Source organism: Eulemur rufifrons, chromosome 17, assembly GCF_041146395.1.
Source record: "Eulemur rufifrons isolate Redbay chromosome 17, OSU_ERuf_1, whole genome shotgun sequence".
In the NCBI taxonomy this organism is placed as follows: Eukaryota; Metazoa; Chordata; class Mammalia; order Primates; family Lemuridae; genus Eulemur; species Eulemur rufifrons.
The window spans coordinates 45,821,328-45,846,705 of record NC_090999.1 but is presented as its reverse complement, the minus strand read 5'-3'; the positions used below and the strand labels follow the sequence as shown (position 1 = coordinate 45,846,705).

Genomic DNA, 25,378 nt, shown 5'->3' with positions numbered 1-25,378 from the left:
AGTTGGGCACGTGAGGGGCGAACAGAAGGAAAAGCAAAATACCTGTAGCTAAAACTACCTTCAAATAACTTATTTCAAAGAGCCTTTCTCGGGCATTTCAGCTGGGGAAACTGAAGAGAAGAGGAGAAGAAATGAGGGATTTCCATGTGGTTAAGTATCACATAAGACATTGGTTGGGGCAAAATCATACATCTGCTATTTAATAGATGATTCTTTTTGTTTCATACAATGACAATTTGTAACTAGAGAGAAACAATCAAGTCCACATGAAACAACCCATGGGCTATCAAATTTCCAGAGATTCAGGGAGGAAGTTTTATAAAAATAATACCTTTTCAAAAGGTAGGTCATCCCTTCAGCTTAATCATCGTCACCACCTCCATAAATTACTATGGCTATCTTTTCCCAAATTATCAAAAGCAACTAGAACTGATTAAAGCTTCATGACAGTAAAATCAGATGAGAGGACAAAGTTCACTGGGACTCCAAGTCTACTGGCACTGGTCTCCCTTGAGTCGGGCTTGTTTTTTTTTAAAGCCTCTCGAAACCTTAGGTAAACACATCCAACGGCCAGTGAAAACTGACACACCCAGAAACTCTCAGCAAAACATTTACTTCATAGTTCACAACAGACTGTCCCATTCCATCTACAGGTGGCTTTGCCTCGAGGTAAAGGTCGAAAGAAAACACTCTCTAACACCTTCACACTCTATACCGGGAAGAACAGAACAGACCCAGGGCTTCAAGTAGAGGGCAGGAACTAAGAACTGTCATCTCAGGAGCAAACGCATGCCGTGCTTTCTGGCTTTCCTAAGACTGCTTTAATTTTGCTCCTTAACTAACTAGAAAAAATTTCATCTATGCTTCTAGATTTCCTTAAAAATCAGTCATACAGCTACAGCTAAAGGAGGCTTCAAGATATCAATGTCTTTATCTCAGCCCCAACTGGCTGCACTCACCCCTGGCCCTTAACCCCACTTCCACAGGCCGAAACGAACCTCCCCTGAACCGAAGGGCAGTATTCTCAACCAACCTTCACAATGAGAAGAGAAATCAATCTGCTGAAAGGAAACTTGTGATGGCAGTTTCTGAGGTGGCTTCCAACAGCATCCTAACAGAAGATTTCTGAGAAACAAAGTCTCACTCCAAACATTACCGCAGGCAGTTTAGCAACACTCATTTGGGAGTTATTTTGGGGGACAAGGACCTTCTGGGCTTTCAGCAAATCACATCATATAGGAAGCCAGTACTATTAATAGTATACGGAAAAAAAGGAAATTTCTAATCTCTCTTTGCCTCACTAAAGTATTTCATGGGTAAATGTTATCACAGAATTAGTCACTGTGGTTCACCATGCTGTTATCTATGTGGGAAGTTTAAAAGGCCTGCCACCTGCTACCATTCCAAAAACACCCTTGCCAATCTCAACCCCAGACAGCACCCTGGGCAATAGTGTTTCCTCCAAAATGATAAGCAGAAAAATCAAAGAGGCTAGAGAGAAGGAGCTGGTTTTCTTTGCCAAGGCCAAGCTCTTTTCTGCATGATTTATCAGAGATGTCATTTCTTTTCAGAACCTAGATCTACTCCTTAAAAATGGAAATCTGATTTTTACCTTGTACTAAAACAGTTCCCACTTATCTCACCCTCTTAAAATTCTGAGGACAAACCAAAGCAACAATGTTTGTAACACCTACAGACAATAACTATTTCTTTTCCCCATGGTCATCCTTCTGGCAGACACAGACAATAATTCTAAGAAGAAAGTTTAACAAACACTAAAAATTTAGAGACAGAATCTTGGGACTTTAATGAAAGATTGAAAAGTTTTTTTTTTTATACTTACCCACTCCTCGACATTGGGGGGCTGCTCATCATAAATGCGTTCCTTGTCCCACAGAATATTGGACTTGTCATACCGGTCCATCTTTCTTCGAGTTTTCACAGCAAAGAAAATTATTAAAGCAAAAGCCACAATAATCAAGAACCCCAGTACGATGGCAATGGCCTAAAACGGGATTAGAGATATTGGCATAATTAGATTTTAGTTGCTTACTTAATCACAACCCACACTCTATAAATTATTGAAACGCTTATCTACTTACAGTCCTCCTAAATATCTGTCATTTAATTGATATAAAACTGAAACAAACAGATTTTAGACATATCATAAAACCTAACCCACCCCAACTGGGCTAAAGCCAGCAAAACAGATGCACACATAACATAATACTTGACTCGATCTTCTGAACATGTTTAAAGTTAGGTACCACCATCACTGCATTTTAGAGTTGTAGAAAATTAGTTCCAAAGGTTGTACACTTTAAAAACTATGGCTCGTGCCATAGTATGATAAACAGATGAGAATGGCCAATAAATTAACTTAATCATTGGTATATTTCTGAAGTGCTTGAAAAAGTCTATTCTCAAAAGTAGCTTTAAAATAGAAAATCATGCTTTATAATCTTGCTCATAACACATGCTTAGCAAATCTTTTGACACTGAATGTAAATTTCAGTCCATAGATAACTCTTACCATAAATGATGAAGACATGGATCTAACCAAGCTATAGACTGGAGCAAACGGACTAATGATTCATTTGGTCTGGCAGGTTTCTTTGTTTTAGGAGTCTTCTGTACTTACTAGGAAGGGCCCTATGACAAGGAAACTTCCTACTCTTGACAGTTCTCCCAGTGTCTGATAGGCATAGTAAGTGGTACGTTGGCCTGGGAGGCACTGGAACTTGAGGTAGGTACCAAGCCTCCGCCCTGCCCTGGATGTCTGCTAATGGGTAAAAGGAAGCTCTCCTTCCTGCTGTCTGACAGTGACATCCTTTTTCAAAGAATACAGGTTTCAAGCAATCAGAGGATTAAGAGGGATGCAGGGTGTGGTACAATAAGCACACCAACCCTCAGTCCCTATTTACCATGGGGTGAATGGTAACAAGAATTCTGAAATTCTTGCATGCAATTTCCCTGCATCTCCAGGGAAAACCTTCAGTCTTCAGAAAAATGGGAGACAGTTACTAGAGGTCTAACCCCAAAAAAGTGACTCATTCAGATAAAAGAATGGGAATTCCTGAGTCAATGTAAGAAGAAAAACAAGGGAAAAAAGATTAGTAATTCAGAAATGTTTCAGTTGTTAATATAATTAGGATGACTCATGGTTACTAAAGGTAGGTTTCTCAACCCCACCTACACATTTGAATCTCCTGCATAGCTTATAAAAACACTGCCTTAACACTTCAAAAACTACAAAACACCTTTGGAAGAAGTTAAAGACCTACATAAATTGAGAGACATTCTACATTCATGGGTTAGAAGACTTTAATTATAAAAATGACAATACACCCCGAAATTGACCTACAAATTCAACACAACCCTTTAAAGTCCTAACTGGCTTTTATGCGGAAATTGATAAGCTGATCCTAAAATTCATATGGAAATGCAAGGAACCCAGATTCTAGCCAAAACAGTTTTGAAGAACAAAGTTGGAGAACTCTCACTCTACTACTTCAAAACTTAATACAAGACAACAGTAATCATGATAGTATGATACTAGCATAAGAAGAGAAATACAGATTAATGGAATTGAATTGAGAGTTCAGAAATAAATGTTCACATTTATGGTCAATTCGTTTCTGACAAAGGCATGAAGAAAATTTAATGGAGAAATAGTCCTTCACCAAATAATACTAAGACAATTGCATATCCACATGCAAAAACTTTTGGACCCCTTCCTTATACCACACCCAAAATTAACTCAAAATGGATCATGGACCTAACTATGAGAGCTAATATTATAAAACTCTTAGAAAACATAGGAGTAAATCCTTGTGACCTTGAATTAGGCAAAGCATTCTTAGATATCACACCAAAAGCACAAGCAACAAAAGAAAATTTAAATAAATTGGACATCAAAACTAAAAATTTTTGTGCAAAGGACCCTATCTAGAAAGCAAAAAGAGAATGAGAAAACAAGAAAAAAAATTTGTAAATCATATATTTGATAAGAGACTTATATCTAGATATATAAAGAATTCTTACAACTCAAGAAAAAAGCCCAATTTAAAAATAGGCTAAGATTCTGAGGAGCCATTTCTCCAAAGATGATAAAGAAATGGCCAATAAGTATATGAAAAGATGCTCAATATCATTAGTTACCAAGGAAATGCAAATCAAAACCACAATCAAGTACCACATCAATTAGCACAGCTGGAATCAAATGGACAATAATAAGAGTTACTGTCTTGTGAGGTGAAGATGCGAAGAAATTGGAACCCTCCTACATTTCTGGTGGGCAAGTAAAATGGTGCAAACTCTTTGGAAAAGTCTAGCAGTTCTTCAAAAGGTTAAACAGAGTCACCATATGACCCAGCAATTCTATCACTAGGTATAAACCCAATTCAAGAGATACTAAAACATAGGTTCACATATAAACTTGTACACAAATGTTCATAGCATTATTCATAAAAGCCAATGTGGAAACAGCCCAAATATCCATCAACTGATGGATAAATAGCATGTGGTATATCCATACATTAGAATATTAGTTAGCAATTAACAGGCATGGAGGATTGTTACATGGATAAACCTTAAAACTATTATGCTAAGTGAAAGAAGCCAATCACAAAGACCACATGTGAATCACATAAAAGACCATGTGTGATTCCATCTATAGGAAGTACCCAGAGAATAGGCAAATATATAGAGGTAGGATTAGTGGTTGCCTAGGGCTAAGGAGAGTAAGGAAAATGGGGACTGACTGCTAAAGGGTACAGGTTTCTTTTTGAAATAGTGAAAATGTTCTAAAATTGATTATGGTGATAGGTGCATAATTCTGTGCACTAAACTGTTCTAATTAAATCTTAAAAATGATACTTAGCAGATTTAATTAGAAGTGGAGACTTGGCATCAATATTTTTAAAAACTTCCCAGAGTGATTCTATTACATATCCCAAGGTGAGAGCCTCTAACCTAAGGAGAGGGGGAAGAAAACCAAACAGCACTCATACCTCCTGGGGATCCACCACGCAGTAGTGATACAAATACTGATCCACGTAGACTCCAGTAGTCACAGTCGTATAAAACTGGTTGCACAGGGCATATATCTGTGAAGCATATACAGACCCAGAAGCCTGGGCAGTTGGGTTGACTCCCATTATATAGACAATTGTGGAAATAAACACCATGATGCCCAGGACAGCACTCACTATTATCACAATCAAGTAGTATTTTCTTGTTCTGGACATTTCAGATCTTATAACACTGGTAACAAATACCACCAACATAGCAATGAAGCAAAAGGCAGCCATGGCCAACAGGAAGCCCTTTGCCGCTCTTGGATCCGTATAGCCATAACCGTAGCCGTAGCCGTAGCCATAACTGTAGCCACCAAAGCTACTTCCATAAGGGTAGCCTATACTACCTCCTAGTAAGGCAGTTCCATAGCTTCTGTCCCAGGCAAGTGTTGAGGCAACGCAGGCAAAGATGGCAATGCACATCACAATAATGAGCATAGACAGAATCCGAATCACTCCTGGAGGAGAGGTCCATTTGTAGAAGTGAAGAATTTCATCTTCTGGGTAAAAAGAATATGCTGGCTGAGAAAGCATTGGTCGAACATGCATCTCTCCACCATACATGTCATTGCTTGGTGCATAATGATTCGGTTTGCTGAAATGCACATGAAAACAAGTTAGCACTTTTTAGTGGTATGCAGAGAACATATAAAGTACCTGCAATAATTTAAACAAACTATTGGTGAATGAAACTATTATTACTGCCCCACTGAAAGTAAAGGTATCTGTGTATAGGAATCACCCAGAGGGCTTGTTAAAACAGTTTATTGGCCACCAGCCCAAGAGCTGTTGACTCTGCAGGTCTAGGGTAGGACAAGTTTCCAGGTGATGCTGATGCTGCCGGTCTAGAAAACATATACTAAGAATGACTGCTCCTGGGCTGAGCACAGTGGCCCACGCTGTAATCCTAACACTCTGGGAAGCTGAGGCAGGAGGATCGCTTGGGGTCAGGAGTTCGAGACCAGCCTGAGCAAGAGGGAGACCCCGGTCTCTACTAAAAATAGAAAAAATTAACCAGGCATGGTAGCACACACCTCTAGTCCCAGCTATTTGGGAGACTGAGGCAGGAGGATTGCTTGAGCCCAGGAGTTTGAGGTTGCAGTGAGCTATGATGATGCCACTGCACTCTACCCAGGCGACAAAGCAAGACTTTGTCTCAAAAAATAAATAAATAAATAAATAAATAAAAAAAAATGGGCCCGGCCCAGTGGCTCACTCCTGTAATCCTAGCACTTGGGAGGCCGAAGAAGGCGGATCGTTTCAGCTCAGGAGTTCGAGACCAGCCTGAGCAAGAGTGAGAGCTCGTCTCTACTGAAAAATAGAAAGAAATTAGCTGGACAACTAAAAATATATAGAAAATATTAGCCGGGCATGGTGGCAAATGCCTGTAGTCCCAGCTACTTGGAAGGCTGAGGCAGGAGGATTGCTTGAGCCCAGGAGTTTGAGGTTGCTGTGAACTAGGCTGACGCCACGGCACTCTAGCCAGGATGACAGAGCGGAACTCTGCCTCAAAAAAATAAAAAATAAATAAATAAAAATAAAATAAAATAATAAAATAAAAAGAAAAAAAATGCTTTGCAAATCCCAGTAATTTAATCATAAACAGACTGCTTGTGACAGATACACTTATGTATCTCAGAACTAGCCTTGGCCGGGCGCGGTGGCTCACGCCTGTAATCCTAGCACTCTGGGAAGCTGAGGCGGGAGGACCGCTCGAGGTCAGGAGTTCAAGACCAGCCTGAGCAAGAGCGAGACCCTGTCTCTACTAAAAATAGGAAAAATTAGCTGAATGTGGTGGTGGACGCCTGTAGTCCCAGCTACTCAGGAGGCTGAGGCAGGAGGATTGCTTGAGCCCAGGAGTTTGAGGTTGCTGTGAGCTGGGCTAAAGCCACAGCACTCTAGCCCGGGCAACAGAGTGAGACTCTGTCTCAAAAAAAAAAAAAAAAAAAAAAAGAACTAGCCTTTTGCCTGGGGAGGCAAAATTGACCCCAGCCCCTTTTATTTTTGCCATCACTTCCACAGACGACCTTCCTCACTCCCAATAGAGGCATCTTACTACTGGCTGCTGCTGACCATAAGAATTCATAGAAATTATCTTAGTATATGAGTATCAAAACAAAAAGGAAATGGAGAAACTAGAGAGAACACTAATAAATTGGTCTTTGCAAATGTCAAGCATGAAAATTACACAACGCATTCTACTCAGACATTTGGGTTGTCTCTTTTTGTGGGTATTGCAGACAGTGTAACTCTAATCATCCTTGAATGTGTGTTCTGGTACACAAAAGCACTTATTTTTCTACAGTATATACTCAGGAGTGGAATTTCTAGGTCATAGATTTTTGTATCTACAACGCTTCTAGACAGTGTCAAACTGTTTTCTAGAGTGATTGTACCAGTTATATTACCATCAACAGTGTAAAGGTTCACAGCAGCATTGCTTATGGTAACCCAAAACTGGAAGCAGTCCAAATGTCCACCTACAGTGGAATAGGTAACTGTGATATGTGCATACAATGGAATACTACAGAGTTGTGCTGTCCAGTTTGGCAGCCACTAGCCACAGGGGTCTGTTGAGCACTTGAAATGCCGTGAGTCCAAACTGAGATATGCTATTAAATGTGTAAAATACGGTGGATTTCAAAGACGTAGTACAAAAAAGGAATGTAAAGTACCTCATGAATCATTTTTTATATCAATCACATGTTGAAATAATATTTTAGATATACTGCATTAAGTGAAATATATTATTAAAATTAGTTTCTCCTATATTTTAATGCGGTTACAAGAAAATCTAAAATTAAAAATATGGCTCAAGTTATATTTCTATAGTGCTGTTATGAAACAAAAAAAGATGAACTATGAATCCATTCAGTTTACATGATAAACCTTAGAGGTAATGCCGAAGGAAACAAAAAAGACAAGAATACATATAGCATCATTATATTCATATAAAGTTTAAAAACAAGTAAAACTAAACTGAATTGTTATGATGTATAAGGTGGTAAAATAACAAAGAAAAGCAACTAATAACCACATGAGTACAGTGGTTTCTAGGGAAAAGGAGAGGAAACAGGGAAGGAGTTTGAGGTATTCTGTTTCTTGACCAGCGTGATGACCATATGGATGTTTGCCTTGTCTTTATTCATCATCTCCTACATATGTTCTGTGCCATTTTCTATAGGTATGTTAGAGTTCATCATTATTTACAAAAGTAATACAAAGTAAGTATCAAGGTTTTTTTTTGTTTGTTTTTTTGTTTTAAACACAAGGTACTTTGTTAGTAAGTATCAAGTTAATGGAACACTCCTCAATTACCATATTCTCCAGTATATTTTTAAAAATATGTTGTCATAACAACTGTGTCCCTACCATGTTTAGGAATCAGTAAATGCCTTGTTTAGATGGCCATTAGCAACATATTGTCAATTTAAATAAAAAAGCTTTATTTAGATACAATTCATACACCATACAATTTATCCATTTAGAATGGACAGTTCAGTGGTTTTTAGCATATTCACAGATTTGTACAACCATCACCACAGTTAATATCAGAGCATTTTCTTCTGATGGGTAGGTTTCTTTGGAGGGTGATGAAAATCCTGTTATTTTTTTTTTTAATTGACAATGTTGTTAATGGCCATCTAAACAAGGCATTTATATGGAAACTTCATACTATTTGTGAAGAGCAAAAAGGAGTAAATATACACACAAACATAAACCAAGACAATCTCTTGAAGCGAACAACAGAAGCGTGGGACAGCAGTTGCCTCTGCAGAGAAAAACTGCCATCCTGGAAGTTAAGAGTAAGAGGTAAATTCACTTTTCACTGCATACCCTTTAGCACAATTTAAATTTGCAAGTACAGATATAGTTTTACTTTTAAAAGCAAATAAACATTTAATAGATGAAAGTTTCTACCATACATATTTTTTATATGTGACAGACTTTAAAGAAAGAAAATAACTAAAGAATTATTTACTTACAATTCATCAGGTCTATAAGGAGGTGGACTTTCAAAAGGCCTTGATGACATGGCTGATGTCGATGGTCACCTGATGTTCAGGATGAGCAATACCCAGCAGCTCCCAAGATAAGCCAATCTAAGCAACAAAGGTAAGGTAATAGCATTACTGCTGGGCTCAGAGTTTCCTTGCATCACAAAGAAAACTAATGATACCAATCTCCAAGTAACCACTCGATCCATAGGTACTTCCCTTATCCTTTCCATTATTATTTTTACATATTGGACTATTAATTCCTTAAGCATAGGAAATCACTGAGCATAAGAATTATTCAGCCTGAGCCAGGCTCAGTGGCTTATGCCTGCAATCCTAGCACTCTGGGAGGCCAAGGCAGGAAGATCATTTGAGGTCAAGAGTTCAAGACCAGTCTGGGCAAGAGCAAGACCCCGTCTTTACTAAAAAAAATAGAAAGAAATAAGCTGGACAACTAAAAATATATATGTAGAAAAAATTAGCCAGGCATGGTGGCACATGCCTATAGTCCCAGCTCCTTGAGAGAGTAAGGGGAGAGTAAGGCAGGAGAATTACTTGAGCCCAGGAATTTGAGGTTGCTGTGAGCTAGACTGATGCCACAGCACTCTAGCCCAGGTAACAGAGTGAGACTCTGCTCAAAAAAAAAAAAAAGAAAGAAAGAAAAGAAAAGAATTCTTCAGCCTGGTATTCCTCATAGCACCTAGCATCATGTCCTGCCCATCCCTGGCATAGAAGTATTATTTAGACTTGAAATTCTAAGTTATAGTAATGATATTATTTAGCTTTGAAATTCTAAGTTATAGCAATGAAAATTTCACCAATTGTCATTTTACAGCATAGGTATAAAGGTATTTTTAAAGTCACTTCAAAGAACAAAGACATGTAAAGAAAATATATTCATTATTTCACATTACTTCTGAAAGTTTTATGTAAAATGAGAATGCATATTAAAATGCATACACAGTAGTGTCTAGTTCTACCACACACCAGACCCCTCGACGTTAACTAACACAATCTGGTGAAAAAGTATGCCTCTATGATTAAAAATGATTCTATTCCTTTCAAGTCTGAGATGCAAGAGAAAAAAAAAAAAAAAGAAAAAAAAGTGATTCCAAATGTATCCATGAATGGTAGGATTGTAGATACTTTCCCTTTATCCCCTTTTCCAAGCCTTCAAAATTGAGCATACTTTTTACAAAAGGGGAAAAACTTGAACATACATTGTATTAATGAGTTCTTTCCTAAGAGAAAAGCAGAGTGATTTTGTTGTAAAATTCCTCATTGCAGAAGTCCCTAAATATCTGAGAAGCAACGACAGGTGGGGAACCTGCGGCCTTCTGATTTCAAAATTGTTCTTTTTTAAGCCCCAAAGGAGGCAAGAAAAGCTTCATCTTTCTCTGCTGCACCCCTTTTAATAAAAGGATTTGTTCTGTAAAATTTCGATTCAGTCAAAAGGCTGCACTTAAGGACCTAGAAGGCCACAGGTTCCCCACCGGACACAGTTCTCAGGAAGGTCACACACAAAGAAAACAGCAACTTCAGGCATCATTTAGGGCTGAACTACATGATGAAGAGTCCCAAAGGGATAACTGGGGAAGACTCAAAGAGAAACAGCCAGAAGCTGGGGTCCCAGAAGGAAGAAAGGGCATCCAGGCTGGTGTGGTGCTTATACGCATGTGGCTGGCTTATGGGACAATAAGGAGACCAGAGGGGAACGTGTTGGAATGCTGTAATCTCCTAAAATAAAGCTATGGTGAGAATATAGAGGGTTCTGAAAGTCTAGTGGGAGCTTCTCATCTCATTCAGTTGGAAACAGGAAGCCAGTTCGAGGTTCTCAGCAAGGAAAATTTAAATAAGTTTGACCAGATTTGAAGCTCAAAGTGAACAGAGTAAAAAAGAGCACCAGGGGCCAGCAGCAGCACACCCTGGTGTGTGGTGACCACAGGGGACTAGCTCAGGGGCCAGGAAAGGGAAGAAAACTAACATTCATCAGATACCTATCCATGTGCCAGGTGCTTTACATAAAATTCTCATTTCATCCTCAAAACAAACCTCTGTGGTTGATTAGCCACTTTACGGATGCAAAGAGAGTCACAAAGAGATGTGAAGTAATATGCTCAAGGTCATATGGAGGCCAGTGTGTCACTGAGACATATCTTCAATCCAAAAGATCTCATATCCTTTCCACTATCACAGCTTTAAAAAATGAGTTCCACTTGGGATACACTAGCTTTTGTATGGACATCTGGTGTTAACGTCCATGAGGGAGTGAGCTGGAAGTCATCTGCCCCTAGGTCCACAGGTGGATCCACGGGCACTGAGAGCTCTCCAGGAAAAAGACAGTCTTAGCCAGATGTGGTAAACATACAATTCCAAAACTAAAAAGGTTTATCCTAGAAAATCCAGTGTTGGAGACATTGGCAAGGTACTTCATCAGATTAACTACAGCACTTCATGCCTCTCCTGCAAGCTATGTTGAAATGTTAGGTAGTTAGCAAGGGATTCTGGGTCTCCTAGGGACAAAAGTGGGGGCTGTTGCCTTGTGCAATTGCCCCACCTGGAAAGAAGGATAAGGATGAACCCCAGGCCCCCATCTTGGTCCTGCCCCTCCTTAATCTTGCCCTGAGCTACTGTCACACCTAGGAGAGGATCTGCCAATCAGAACTTAGCACACCAGCTGCAAAAGAATGCAGAGGACTCTCTAGCTCATAGGCCAAGCCGTATAGGTACCATAAGTCTGGAAATTGAACTAGAACAACCTGCATGCATAGTTAAGACTCAGGTCATGCAATCCCCAACTGTCCAATCAAAGTGGTTCCATGGTGACCTCTGAACTACGAGGGAGGTCCCAATCTGGGCACTGTAAAACAAGACGCAGACCATAACCAGGCCCTTTTTGTCCCTTCCTTTTGCTCTCCCTTTGTTGTGACAATAGGTCCGGTTGTCATCTGTGGTGTATGTATCATGCTCTGTAAACCTGTATCTTGCTCTTGCCATATAATAAATCCTATCTTTCTCTGCTCAATAAACCTCATTTTCCTGCTTGCCTTACTTCGGTATATCTGGTCACTCTTTGGCCATGAGTGCACTAAGAACCAACATTTCAGACTGAAACCTGACAGAACCAGCAATAAATTCTTTCCAGGTTACACCAGTGATTAGTAAAAAAGGGAACTTTGAGATCCACTAGATGGTAAATTCCACATAAGCAGGAATTTTTGCCTGTTTTGTTCACTGATTAAAAACGAGGCCTGGCACATGGTACATGCACAAATATTCGTTGAACTGTTTATGTTAATCAGATGGGACCATGGATATTTTTGCCTGCAAAATCTCTTATGCTTTCAGTTTGAAGGTAACAGTAGAGTATCAGGTATTACCCCTGAATGACACTTGAGCAATATCTATAATCTGAGTATATTAAAGTGGCTACTAGTTTTTTCCTTTTCTAATGAGGCCTGCGCAATCATACATTACTATGTTAGGAACAGCAAATCAATTCAAACTCTGTAAACTTTATTCTTTAAAATTAATGACAACTCTCTTCCACATCCTTAAGGTCAATTCCCAATCTCTCGGATTTAAAACCTTAAAGGTGAAAATATACTGAATGTTAGTAACACCAACACAATTGGCAAAATTTTCCAAACAATGAGGGAAGACAACTTCTCTACATTATTTTTTAAAAACCACTTTATTGAAGTACAACACACAGAAAAGTGAGACTGCAAATTAGTACAGCCTCTGTGGAAAGCAATACGGACATACCTCAAACAGACACAAGTAGAACTACCATTTGATCCAGCAATCCCATTACTGGGCAACTACCCAAAAGAACAAAAGACATTCTATAAAAAAGACATCTGCACTAGAATGTTTATAGCAGCACAATTCACAATTGCAAAGATGTAGAAACAAGCCAAGTGCCCATCAATCCATAAGTGGATTAATAAAATGTGGTATATGTATACCATGGAGTTCTACTCAGCCACAAAAAACAATGGTGATCTAGCACCGCTTGTACTATCCTGGATAGAGCTGGAGTACAGTTCTACTAAGTGAAGTATCACAAGAATGGAAAAATAAGCACCACATGTACTCACCCTCGAATTGGTATTAATTTATCAACACTTAAGTGCACATATAGTAATAACATTTATCGGGTGTCAGGCAGGTGGGGGGAGGTTGGAGAGGGGATGGGTATATTCACACCTAATGAGTGTGATGAGCACCGTGGGGGATGGACACACTTGAAGCTCTGACTCTGGTGGAGCAAAGGCAATATCTGTAACCTAAACATTTGTACCTCTGTAATATGCTGAAATGAAAAAATTAAAAAAAAACACCAACATACAGAAGAGTACAAAAATATAAGTGTACACAGCCCTGTAATTAGCTCCCAAGTCTCTATATTCAAATGGTGAAATATACACATAAATTTAGGCCAAGATGTTATAGTGCTATGAGAGGGTAAAAATTAAGATTGTCTTCCTAACTGATGTTCAAAAAAAGAACATTAAGAAAAACTGAATTTAAACACTATTAAATGTGGAACCGCATTTCTGAAGCTGAATGTCAAATAGTGACAAATACTGACCTCAGAGGAATTTTATCCCTTCTATACCCATGACTCATTCATTCAAGACTATCCCCAAAATTCCAGGCTCAGTATCAGTTTCTGAAAACTCTAAATTAATTCAGACAGGCTGAAGTTGTCAAAAATTCAAACAAAATCTCTTTTCCTAACTGCCACTTCCTGGATTCAGAGTTGTCAAGTCTCCCCAATAGCAGAGATTTTATACTTGTAAAGCAAACAATTTTAGAAAGCTCATTAAAAACAAGTCAGGCCACATCAACTTCATTTCCTTTTTTGAGAAGGTTACCAGACTGGTGGATGACGGGAACATAGAGGGAAAGAATCCCGGGAATCTTGAGCACCTTCTCGTAGCCAGGTTGAGCAGATTCCCAAGGAGCTGAACAATGGCACCTAATTAGCACAAAAGAATGGACCATTTATGTCCACCTGGTGGGAGGTCTCCATGGTGACCACAGGCAAGGTGGAAAAGACAAGCTTATCCAGATTTTCAGCTAACCAAATAATGGAAAGGATAACTAACACACTGGCTAGAAGTCCACCAACACTAATCAAGATCTCTGTAAGGTCAGAATGTCAGGTTAAAAACAACCCAGTGGATTTAACAGCCCCACTTAAAGCTCACAACCTGAGACAGGTTCCTCATCTTCTCTGAGCCTCAGTGCCCTCCTCTATCAAAGGGAAGATAATCTAGACCTCTAGGCTGGGCTAAGTTAAGATAATGTCTTAAAGAAAATAAGCAAATGCATTCACAGTAAGGTGGTTATACTGAAGTTGAGAAATTTCAATGTTTAGACACTTGTAGGTATAGTATATCCATTTTCAAACAGATTTGGCCCTCCATATCTGAGGGTTCTGCATCCACATACTCAACCAACCTCAGAAAATATTTGAAGGAAAAAACCAAGAAAAGATGATACAACAATAAAAACAATATAATTTTTAAAAATATAACTATTTACATAGCATTTACATTCTGTATTATAAATAATCTAGAGATGACTTAAAGTATATGAGAGGATATAGATTACAGCAAATACTATGCCATTTTACATCAGGGACTTGAGCATGCTCAGATAATAGCTACTCGGCGTAAAAAATACATTTCCTTGGCAAGAATTTCAACAAAAGCTAACAAGCTATCCCAAACTTAGGCGGTATCACAGAAATAGTACTCAGATCTAGGATGGATACAGTTATTAAATGGAAACAAAATCTGAAATCTGTAGATCGCATTCTAAACTAGGTACCTCTCTAGGAGAGTAACTAAAACCGTTAAGGATCTAGAAAAATCATGTTGTAAGACAAACAATTGGAAGAACATGAAATGTGTGACCTGGAGAACTGAACATTAGAAGGATCACTCTGGCAGCCTTGAAGTATCTGAAGAGCTGTCTTTGTTGTCCTAGAAATGGTTAAAAAAAAAAAACCACACCAAAATCCACAGGGTCGGATTTCATCTCAATGTTAGGAAGTCTCTTCCTCACCCAGACCCCACACCCTCTCCAAAAATAACAAACAACAATTTGAGCTCATGCCATTTATGCAAAGCTTAAGTTATTTAATATTTTTGGGGAGACTGGACTGGAGGACTTCTAAGTTCTCTTTCAGGGCAGAGTCTGTGACTGTGCTTTAAGGCCAATTAGCAAAAGAAGAAAGAGGACCAGTGCTCAGCACAGCAACATTAACAAAATCTGGTCAATAAATATGTGTTGAGTGAATAAAAAAATAAAATGAGGCCGGGCGCGGTGGCTCACGCCTGTAATCCTAGCACTCTGGGAGGCCGAGGTGGGCAGATCATTTGAGCTCAGGAGTTTGAGACCAGCCTGAGCAAGAGCGAGACCCCATCTCTACTAAAAATAGAAAGAAATTATATGGACAGCTAAAAATATATATAGAAAAAATTAGCCAGGCATGGTGGCACATGCCTGTAGTCCCAGCTACTGGGGAGGCTGAGACAGGAGGATCCCTTGAACTCAGGAGTTTGAGGTTGCTGTGAGCTAGGCTGACGCCATGGCACTCACTCTAGCCTGGGCAACAGAGTGAGACTCTGTCTCAAAAAAAATAAATAAATTAATAAAATAAAAAAAATAAAATGAGTGAAGAGGCCACTAGATTTGGCCTAAGAGATCCATTGTTCACCTTCACAAACCTGTGCCAACAAGAGTGACAGGGAAAGAAGTCAGACAGCTAAGTTCAGAGTCAGGGGCAAAAGGGAAGCAGCAGATCCTTGCTGAATATGTTAAGCTGAAAACCAACATCTGAAAATATAAAAAATGGTCCCCCCTTGAAAATGTCTAATGAACAAAAGCTGTCTTAATACAAAACCAAGCTAAGATGAAAAACAAAGTATAAAAATGTTTTGTCCTCAAATTATTCTTTAAAGAAAACTATCAATAAGTGAAAAATAAACTTTATTATATTTGAAGGGAGTCTGTTTCTTTTAGATCACATGCAGCAATTGTCCATTTGCCTTTAAAAAGTTTAAGTTGTACATGATATTGAATGATTCTATTTAGATTATAGGCACATCATTAGTAAATTGCCTCAAATTTTGAAATTAGGAAAATCTTGTAATAGCCTAGCTCTGTATCAGAAATTATTATTCTTATTATTTTTGAGACAGGGTCTCCCTCTGTTGCTTGGGCTAGCTAGAGTGCAGTGGCGTCATTATAACTCACTGCAACCTCAAACTCCCAGGCTCAAGCTATTCTCCTGCCTCACCCTCCTGAGTAGCTGGGGCTGCAGCTGCATGCCACCATGCCCAGCTAATTTTTCTACTTTTGTAGAGACAGGGGACTCCTTATGTTGCTCAGACTGGTCGTAAACTCCTGGACTCAAGCAATCCTCCCATCTCATCCTCCCAAAATACTAGGATTACTGGTGTGAGACACCATGCCTGGCCAAAAATTGCATTTTAAATAAGCACTCAGATGATTTTTAAGCACACCACATATTCAAGAATCACTGTTTACAATGAAGGTATCAATCCAAGAAGGGCACTGATCTTGCAGGAGTCTAGAAAGCCCAGATCTTTATACAGCAGGCACCCGCTGTTCAGGTCTCAGATCAAATGTCACCTCTTCAGAGATGCCCTCACAATTGCTCACTCCATCACAGCAATTTTTTTTTTTTTTTTAATTTTTGGAGCAGGGCAGGGGAGCAGGCAGGGACTTTGTAGCCCTGCAACCTGAAAGCCCAGGAAGCTGCAAAGTCCCTGCCTGGTCCCCTGCCCCCCTCAACATCACAGCAAATTTGTTTTATTTTCAGAGCAAATTTCCCCTTCATACCTAAAATTATTATTTTTTCTTTCTTTTTCAGTGCCACCATCTCCACCCCATCTGGAATGCCAGCTTCACAAGCACTCAGATGTCTGTCTTGACCATGACCTATCCCTGGTCCCTGGAAAAAAGTGATGTTCAAGCAGCACTTGATTAATATTAATAAAACAGTCCAGGCCAGGAACGGTGGCTCATGCCTGTAATCCTAGCACTCTGGGAGGCCAAGGCAGGAGGATCATTTGAGCTCAGGAGTTCGAGACCAGCCTGAGCAATAGTGAGACCCTGCCTCTACTAAAAATAGAAAAAATTAGCCAGGCATGGTAGCACCTGCCTGTAGTTCCAGCTACCCAGGAGGCTGAGGCAGGAGGATCACTTAAGCCCAGGAGTTTGAGGTTGCAGTGAGCTATGATCACACCACTGCACTCTAGCTTGGGTGACAGAGAGAGAAAAAAGTAAAGAAAGGAAAGAAAACTTCCCTCTGTGAGGTCCCCAAGATGGTGAAAGATATTACATGGTTAATTTATGTAATTAAAAGTAACCTTTTATCATTGTGAAAATGCAGTAATCCCAACATTCTCTTTAGAGGAAAACAGAAATTTTACCGCATCAAGCAAGATGCAGGAAAATTTATTACCAGGCCATGGGGACTGGTCCACGATAGAGAAACCCACAAAAATTCCCCAAATCTGGTTATGGTGCTGAAATATCAAGGACTACTGTTTCTGATATAATTTCCCTGATTAGCAGAAGCAGTTTGCAAGCCGGCCCATCTGCAACTTTCCCCCGTAAGCGTTCACCGATTTTTAAAATGGAGTTCTAATAACATCTGCCTTTTAGCATTGTTGGTATGATTAAATGATAAAAAATACAAAATGCTTTTAGCACAGTGCCTCATATATAGAAAGGACTGCCCATTATTTCTCTAAATAGCCTGAAAGCTGCAGAAAGGTAGAGAATCTGTTTTACCTAACTTCCTATCCTCCTCTCCATCTCCTAACAAAGGAGGCATCTAATCAATAAATGCGAAACTACAAAAGAAAAAAAAAAGGTTGCTTTGTTCGAGGTGAAATCTATTCCTGAGGCCCCATCATTTAAAATGTCTATTTTAAAGCACCACTAAGAAAATAAAGTTTCGTATGTACAGCGTAAAAGAACTCCTGTTACACTTGGGAATGCGTATTTTGAGAATCTACCTCCGTCTGGAACGAACTAGTTTTCAATCACAGCAGGAATCATCGGAACTGCCTTAATGGGAAGCGTTGCTGTTTTCCAGGGATCCCAGTAGTACACCTGTTGTGCGTAAGGGCCACACACTAACCTACCTGGAACGCTGCCTCCTTCCCACCCTGGGTAACTTCCTAAGTGGGCAGTTTGCCCGGCGAGCCTCAGGTCCCGCCTGAGGATGCCGCGGCTTCTCCTCGGACTCAGTCGCTCCACTGGGGACGCGAGGGGCTCGGAGTCGCTCCCAGCTCCAAGGTGCAGAGGCCCTTTTGCCCCTCAACCCCCCGCCCGGCGCACACTTTCCCCGGCGCTGGCGACGTGCCGGCGGGCTGCGCGCGGGTCTGGCCGGCCCTGGAGGTCTAAAACCCCGCGGCCGGTCCGTGCGCCCCGCGCCGCCCAGGAGCAGCCGCGGCTGGGCCCGGGCCGGCCGAGCAGGCACCGCCCCAAGGCAGGTCCGCCCACCTGTAGGCAGCCTTTTTGGTCACGGATGAGAATGAGAAGCGCGAGCAGCTTCCCTCGAAGTCCAGCCTCACTCGAAATCAACTCCTCGCCCCCAGCTTAAATCGACGCGGGTTTACACAATTCCCACTAAGTGGATTGAAAATAGCCAGTGTGGCCTACACCGTGACTCCAGGAATATTTCACAGATTAAATTTGGCCACCCCCTCTCGCCAGGATACCCAAAGGGGTGGGGGTGGGGCCGAAAATGATGAGGTCCCTCCGGGATCTAAGCCTCCCCGGCCAGCGATTGGCTCTTGTGCTCCAGCCCTCGGGCTTAGGACCCCCCAGGAGCCGGGCGCAGCAATCCCCTCCCTGAAGACCACGAAAACTGCAGCCCCAGAGCTGATGGCAAGATTCTCGCTGCTCACTGATCTCCCGCTCCCATAAAAGTGAAAAGTTGTCCGCGACGCCTGGGCACTGGTAGCTTTAAGCCTTTCCCCCGATTAGAGCACATCGGCGGTTCCAAGTCTCCCCTCGACCCGGGAGGCAGCCTCCCAAGGCACTCGGCGCTGCTCTCCGCGGACCCGCGCCTCTTGGGTTCCCGCGAGCCCCAGCCCACAGGCGAAACCGCCACCGAAACCAGCGCCGAGCGTCCTCCGCCCGCGCCTCCCCCACCAGCCACAGGCGCCGCAGTCCCCCCGCGGGGACTCTCAGGCTACCGTGCGCCCCTGGCACAGCGCCCGACTCTCACCCACTCACCGCAGCTGGGCCCGACCCAACTGGGGCCGCAGGAGCCAAGGAGCGCTCTCACCTGGCCGGCGCGCCAGACGCCGCGCGGACGGCCAGCTACAGCCAGGGACAGGGCTGGGGACTCAGCCCTCCTCCTTCCCCTCCTTCTCCCCACCCGGGCCGCCCTGCCCCCGGGCATGCGCACCAACTCCAGGCCCGGCGGAGGGGTGCTGGAGGCCCGCGGCCCCGCGCTGGCGAGTCCCACCTGCTGCTCCGGGGACTGGCTCCTCGGCGCTCTGGCTCGCTCTCCCGGGAGTCCTGCCGCCTGCGCCAGAGGAAGCAGGGAGGGGAAAGTGGGCGCTGGCGAGAAGGTGTGGTGTGGCCGGCCTCCTTCCTCAGTGACCCATTCACCTGAAACTCGGATGGGAGGGAGGGGGAGGAGGAGGCGGGAGGACTCAGCCCTTCTCCATACACCCTTCCAGCGCGGTGTTAAAGGAACAGCGCTGCGTTCTGGCCCGTGGGGAGGAAGCGTGGGGGGGACGCAGACGAGGGACTCGGGCTATCCAGGGGCAGGAGGTGGTCCCGCACCACCTGGAGACGTGCCCCGAGTTCCGCCTGCTTCGGGTAGAACCGTGGAGTGTTGGACTGAAAGAGGCGGGGTAAGGTCTAGGGGGGACTGTTTTCCTCCTGAAAGAGGGTCCAGGGTTGCTCAGCACAGGACAGGGTCCTGCTCCCAAAGTTTGATTAAACTTTTATTGCAAAATATCCAAATGTGTTGCTCCAACGAACGACTTCTGGAAAAATTTCAAGTCATGCGTAAAGTTTGGGAGCTATTTCTGAAGCTCTGGATTCAGAAGGACCATTAGAGAGGTTCAAATGAAGATAATCTGTAGATACTGGTATCAGTCAGTTCGCCATCAAGCAAGCTAAAGTGCAAGATACACATCACCACTTCTGAGTCCTCTCCTTCCCACCCCCGCCCGAAATGTAAATGTAATTGTGGTATTATTGAGAGACTGCTCTTGGGGAGGATTTAAACTACTTTAATATTCTCTCAAAAAAAAAACCTTAGTTCTGGTTGCTACGTTGTATTTCTCCATCTGGATGCTGGTTCCACAGGAGTGTCCACTTTATACAATTCATAGTCTACACTTAGCAAAGTGTAAATTTTATGTGTGTGTGTTGTATCTCAATTTTTTTTTCAAGTTGTACTCCAGGATGTGACAATTTTAGTTGGAATTTAACTATCTGCATTGAAGGCTAAAATTTAGATTTCTTAAATCCTGCTTCCCTTTGTGTTCCAATCTGGAATTTCAGCATTGCTAATAAATTTCTGTCCAACCCAGCCACTTTTTAATTAAGTGGTTAGAGATGTGACTCTCCCATACCTTAGCTCTTAAGGCACAATTCATAATTAAGGAAGTAAAAGCATTATATAAATAGGAGGTATTTTAAATGATGACAGCTTTAATAGGTAATTAATTTAATTGGTATTTTTTCATGGAAGTCATTGCTACAATTACTTTAATATGACCATGTAGTTTTTGAATGATGTAGTTTAAATTGGTATTGTTAACACTGGGGAAGTCAGATTAATCCTCTTAATGTTCGCTGTCAGATTACTGAAATCTGCAAACATTCCACTCGTTTATAATTAAACTAGGGAACATTTCCTAATACTCTCAGATTTGTAAACACATGTCTATTATTTGATAACGTATTTGACATGTTCTGAAGAGGAGATCTTAAGAGTTTTTTTTTTTCCGCTTTATAAAAGAAATAGAGTTCACATGCCATAAAATTCACCCTTTTAAAGTGTACATACCGTTCAGTGATTTTTAGTATATTCACAAGTTTGTACAACTATCACCACCATCTAATTCCAGAACATTTTCATCACCCCAAAAAGAAACCCCATAGCCATTAGTAATCACTCTCCATTGTCCCTCCCCCTCAGCCCCTGGCAACCACTAATGTACTATCTGCCTCTATCATTTTGCTTATTGTGGACATTTTATATGAATGGATAATACAATATGGGGCCTTTGTGCCTGTCTTTCACTTAGCATAAGGTTTTCAAAGTTCATGCATGATGTAGCACGTACCAGTACTTCATTCCTTTTTATGGCTGAATATTCCATTGTATGCATATATCACACTTGGTTTATTCATTAGGTGATAGACATTTGTGTTTTTTTTCCTTTTTGGCTATTATGCATAATGGTACTGTGTACATTCATGAACAAGTTTTTGTGTGGACAAATGTTTTCAATTCTCTTGGGTAAATTAGGTTTTATAATTAAACTTTTTTAATCATTTATATCATGTTATTTTTCTAATTTTTACCCTAAACCTAAACTCAAAGGCATGTTATGTTGGGTGGAAGGTTAGTTTTCATATTTTATTTGCTTTCCTAATTCATTCCTTCAACAACTTGTTTTTTTTTTTTTTGGTTTTTGAGAGGGGGTCTTCCTATGTTTGCCTGCTGGTCTGGAACTCCTGGTCTCATTTGACCCTCCCACCTCAGCCTCCCAAGAAGCTGGGATTACAAGGGAAAGTCATTGTGCCCAGTGTTTCAACAACTGTTTTTTGAGTGTCTGCTCTGTGTACAGTGGTGAACAAAACCCAAAAATCCTTGTCTTAGTGAAACTTACTTTTTAGTTACTGCAGAATTCATCCATATAGAATAATAGAATTTATTAGGTTGAACTATATGAAATTGACAATAGTTGATCATTTTTAATTGCAAAAATTGCAACTTCATATGGTTCAACTTAATACTAAACTAAATTACTGTTGAAATATTGTATACCATTTTTATTCAGTTCAGGTTAATTTTCCAAAGAACACTCACAACTTTGGAAGAAATGTGTTAACTATTGCCTAATATTGTGCATATCAGGTAGTGGATGAAAGTGTCTAGAAAGAAAATCCAGCCTTAAAACTTAAATACGTCATTCTTCAATAGCAAAACAAAATTTGTTGGATGACAAATGATGCCATGTCTAATTTATTCATGTTACATAATCATAAATTGTAGCAAAATTTAATTACTATATTTTTACCAAATATTCCTTCTTGACAACTCACAGTAGTATTATTATCCACTATTGAATATTATTTGATGAAAATCCTCATGACTCAGAAACAAAGTAAATATTCTTTTCAGAGGACCCTATGATTAGAAATTTATTGATTTTACCTGCAAACGAGTGATAAGATGAAAAACCAATTTTTTCTTCCTTTTTATATGTAAAGGAGAAAGTTGAAAGCTCAGATTATGGTGTCAGAAATCTGAGTTCAAATTCCAGCATTGCCCCTTGGTAGTTGGATAGGACTAAGGGAAATTAAACTACATAAGCCTCATTTTTCTCCATTGTAAATTTGGGACGATAGTAAATATTAATAGTACTCTCTTCATAAGGTTGTTGGGAGGCACAAGGAACATTAACCAAGATAGACTGACTATATGCTGGGCCGTAAAACAAGTCTCAATAAATTTAGCAAGTCGTGGCTGTATCCCATATGCGTGAAATAGTCCCTGTCACATAGGTATTCCCTAACTATTTGCTAAATGAGTAAATGACTCTAACCCTGATTCCCAAGTCCAACATGCCTGTAGAATCTTGTCCATCTCTCAGCCTCCTGCCACTGTGATGCCTCCACATTCCTTAACAGCATTGCAAGGCTTACATCTCTTGTACGAAGGTTTAGAGGAGAAAAGAAGGGAGATTAAAATGTTTCCACTCCACCTCACCTGCTTAGTGAACGAATTCAACGATTGGTATTTGTTCAAGGGCAACTCAGCTTGGAGTTGCTGAGGGCCTGAAAGGCCTGTAAGTTTCCCCACCCAATAATGAGGAAGGAGGCTCCTAGTCCACAGAGGAGTTTCCCTGGACAGATTTATGGAAGAATTTATGGGGAAGTCATCAGGAAGGCAATGTCTAAGAGGATAATTACACTGCGTGAGGAAACATCTATCTCCTCAGTTGCTGCGTATTAAGCAAGATCCTCCCCTTGGGGAATCTAAGGTTAAACCAAGAGAGTCAGCACCTGAACAGGAACTTCAGCAAGTGGAATAATAATAGTAGCCATCATCTGCTCAGGGAAAAACACAACGCCAGGCACTGTGCTAAGTGTTTTATGGGCTTTTTAAATTTCTTGTCTTTACAACAACCTTATCATGTACTATTATTTTCCCCCTTTTATCTTTTTATTTTCCATACTGATTATCAATATGTATCTCCATTTTTTGCTTTGGAAAACTAAAGCTCAGAAAGGTTTGATCATTTACTCAAGTTATCTAAGTTGTAGAGTCAGGATTCAAATACAGGTCATCTGATTCCTGAACTAATTTTCTCAACAATTTTACTATATTTTAGGACTACTTTTTGTCTATAGGCAATAGTCTGTTTTTTCTCCTAAGTGCTGGTTACATGGCTGTTACCCTTACAACAATTTGTTAAACTGTACATATATGTTTGATGCACTTTTTGTAGAAATTCTATATTTTACAATAAAAATTTTTTAAAGAATAGTGTAGAGACATTCTTAGAAGATGGTTGGACACCTATGTCCATGTGTTTTTGTTTGTGAATAATATTCCTCAAATACTGACAGAAAATAACTTCACAGGATCAGAGTAAGCTGAGACCATCACAGTTATATGGATAACGAAGAGAAAGCGATTTGGGGCTGATTTTTTTTAATTTCATCAGTCATCTGTGTGATCATCTGTTTAGAAAATTGGCCTTTGATTTCAAATGTTAGATATTGCTACTACAATCAAATGATTTCATATTGCCCTGTTTATCATGATTCCTCCCTGTCAAGCACTAAAAAGTTAAACCGTTATACTTTATATCTGTAATGATATAGCTTATGAAATTTCCCCTCAAACTCATTGCAGCAGATAACTTTTTTGAGTCATTGACTTCATTTTATATTTTAAAATTATGAAATATCATCGGTCATATTCCAATTAAAATTGTGCATAATGCTTTGGGAAAAAATGGGTCTTTTGTAGAAAAAACTGGGATAACCGATTTCTATGGCTTTCTTTTTTTTTTTTTTTTTCCAAAATCATGGCTTGTTGGAGATTTCTATGGCTTTCAAAGCTAAAATATATAATATTACCAACCCATTCTAATATTGCTTCTTGTGTTTTACTGTCTGATTAAATTATAGCTTTTATGGATGATTAAATTTTAGTACATTTTCAAAAAAGAAAAACAGAAAATTGGCCTTTGTAGGCTTTTTCAGGAACTGGCCTTCCTGAATCTTTTAAGCTCAAAAAAGGAAAGAGGAAAAAGTAAACATTAACCAACTACTGCAAATACTGTGTTCTCATATCTAATTTTAACTTTATGGGGCTCTTTACCTCCTGTGTCCCCACACTTAAAAAGGTAGTAACAATCTTGTAACTTAGCACAAGGAATCCTAACCCTAGAAAAATCACCTGAACTGGGTGGATTCGAAGCTGATACACTTTAAGTAGATCACAAATTTCTCTTGTTATTAGGTACGGTTTTACTCATTACAGGGGCTTCCACATGACGGCTTTTCGGATTTTATACGGTGTTTCTTTGGGAGAAACTTGAGGAGCCTACAAAGGGAAGCTCATGACAGCTCCTGCAATGTTGACGCTGGCTGAATAGGGTGCGGGGTAAGTGGCATATATGGAAATTGTATGAAAAGGAACATTTCTTCAGTCAAAAATATTTACTCAGTACCTGCTGTGTATAGAACCCTGGAGATACAGTGGACTCAAGACACACAGGGTGCCTTATGGAAGTTTATACTCTAGTTAGGAAAAGCCATACAAGATGATTAAACTGAAAATGAACAAGATAATTTCAGAGAGCATTAAGTGACTTAAAAAACAAAACCAGCTAAGAAGATAAACAGGGCTAGGAGGCAGGTAGGGGAGCAGCTAGCTGCTTCCCTGGGTAGGATGGTCACAGGTGGCTGCTCTGAAGAGATGACATTTGAGCTGAGACTTTTAATGATGAGAAGGAGCCAGCCATCCAAAGATCT

General features: G+C 40.5%; 1 protein-coding gene across 3 annotated transcripts in view; it reads right to left on the bottom strand.

Moving 5' to 3' along the window:
* OCLN (occludin) overlaps positions 1–19,720 on the bottom strand; it is a 48,281-nt gene extending 28,561 nt beyond the window's left edge. The window contains exons 1-4 of one of the 3 annotated variants that reach the window (XM_069492285.1): positions 19,608–19,720; positions 9,065–9,181; positions 5,013–5,673; positions 1,844–2,005 (exon numbers count right to left, since the gene is read on the bottom strand). In XM_069492285.1, the coding sequence (XP_069348386.1) occupies positions 1,844–2,005; positions 5,013–5,673; positions 9,065–9,114 (873 nt within the window). In that variant the 5' untranslated portion in view covers positions 9,115–9,181; positions 19,608–19,720. Of the gene's footprint in view, positions 1–1,843; positions 2,006–5,012; positions 5,674–9,064; positions 9,182–19,372; positions 19,475–19,547; positions 19,578–19,607 lie in introns of those variants that run through there. The other 2 variants (XM_069492287.1, XM_069492286.1) reach the window with 2 other exon arrangements.
* Positions 19,721–25,378: the final 5,658 nt, after the last annotated feature.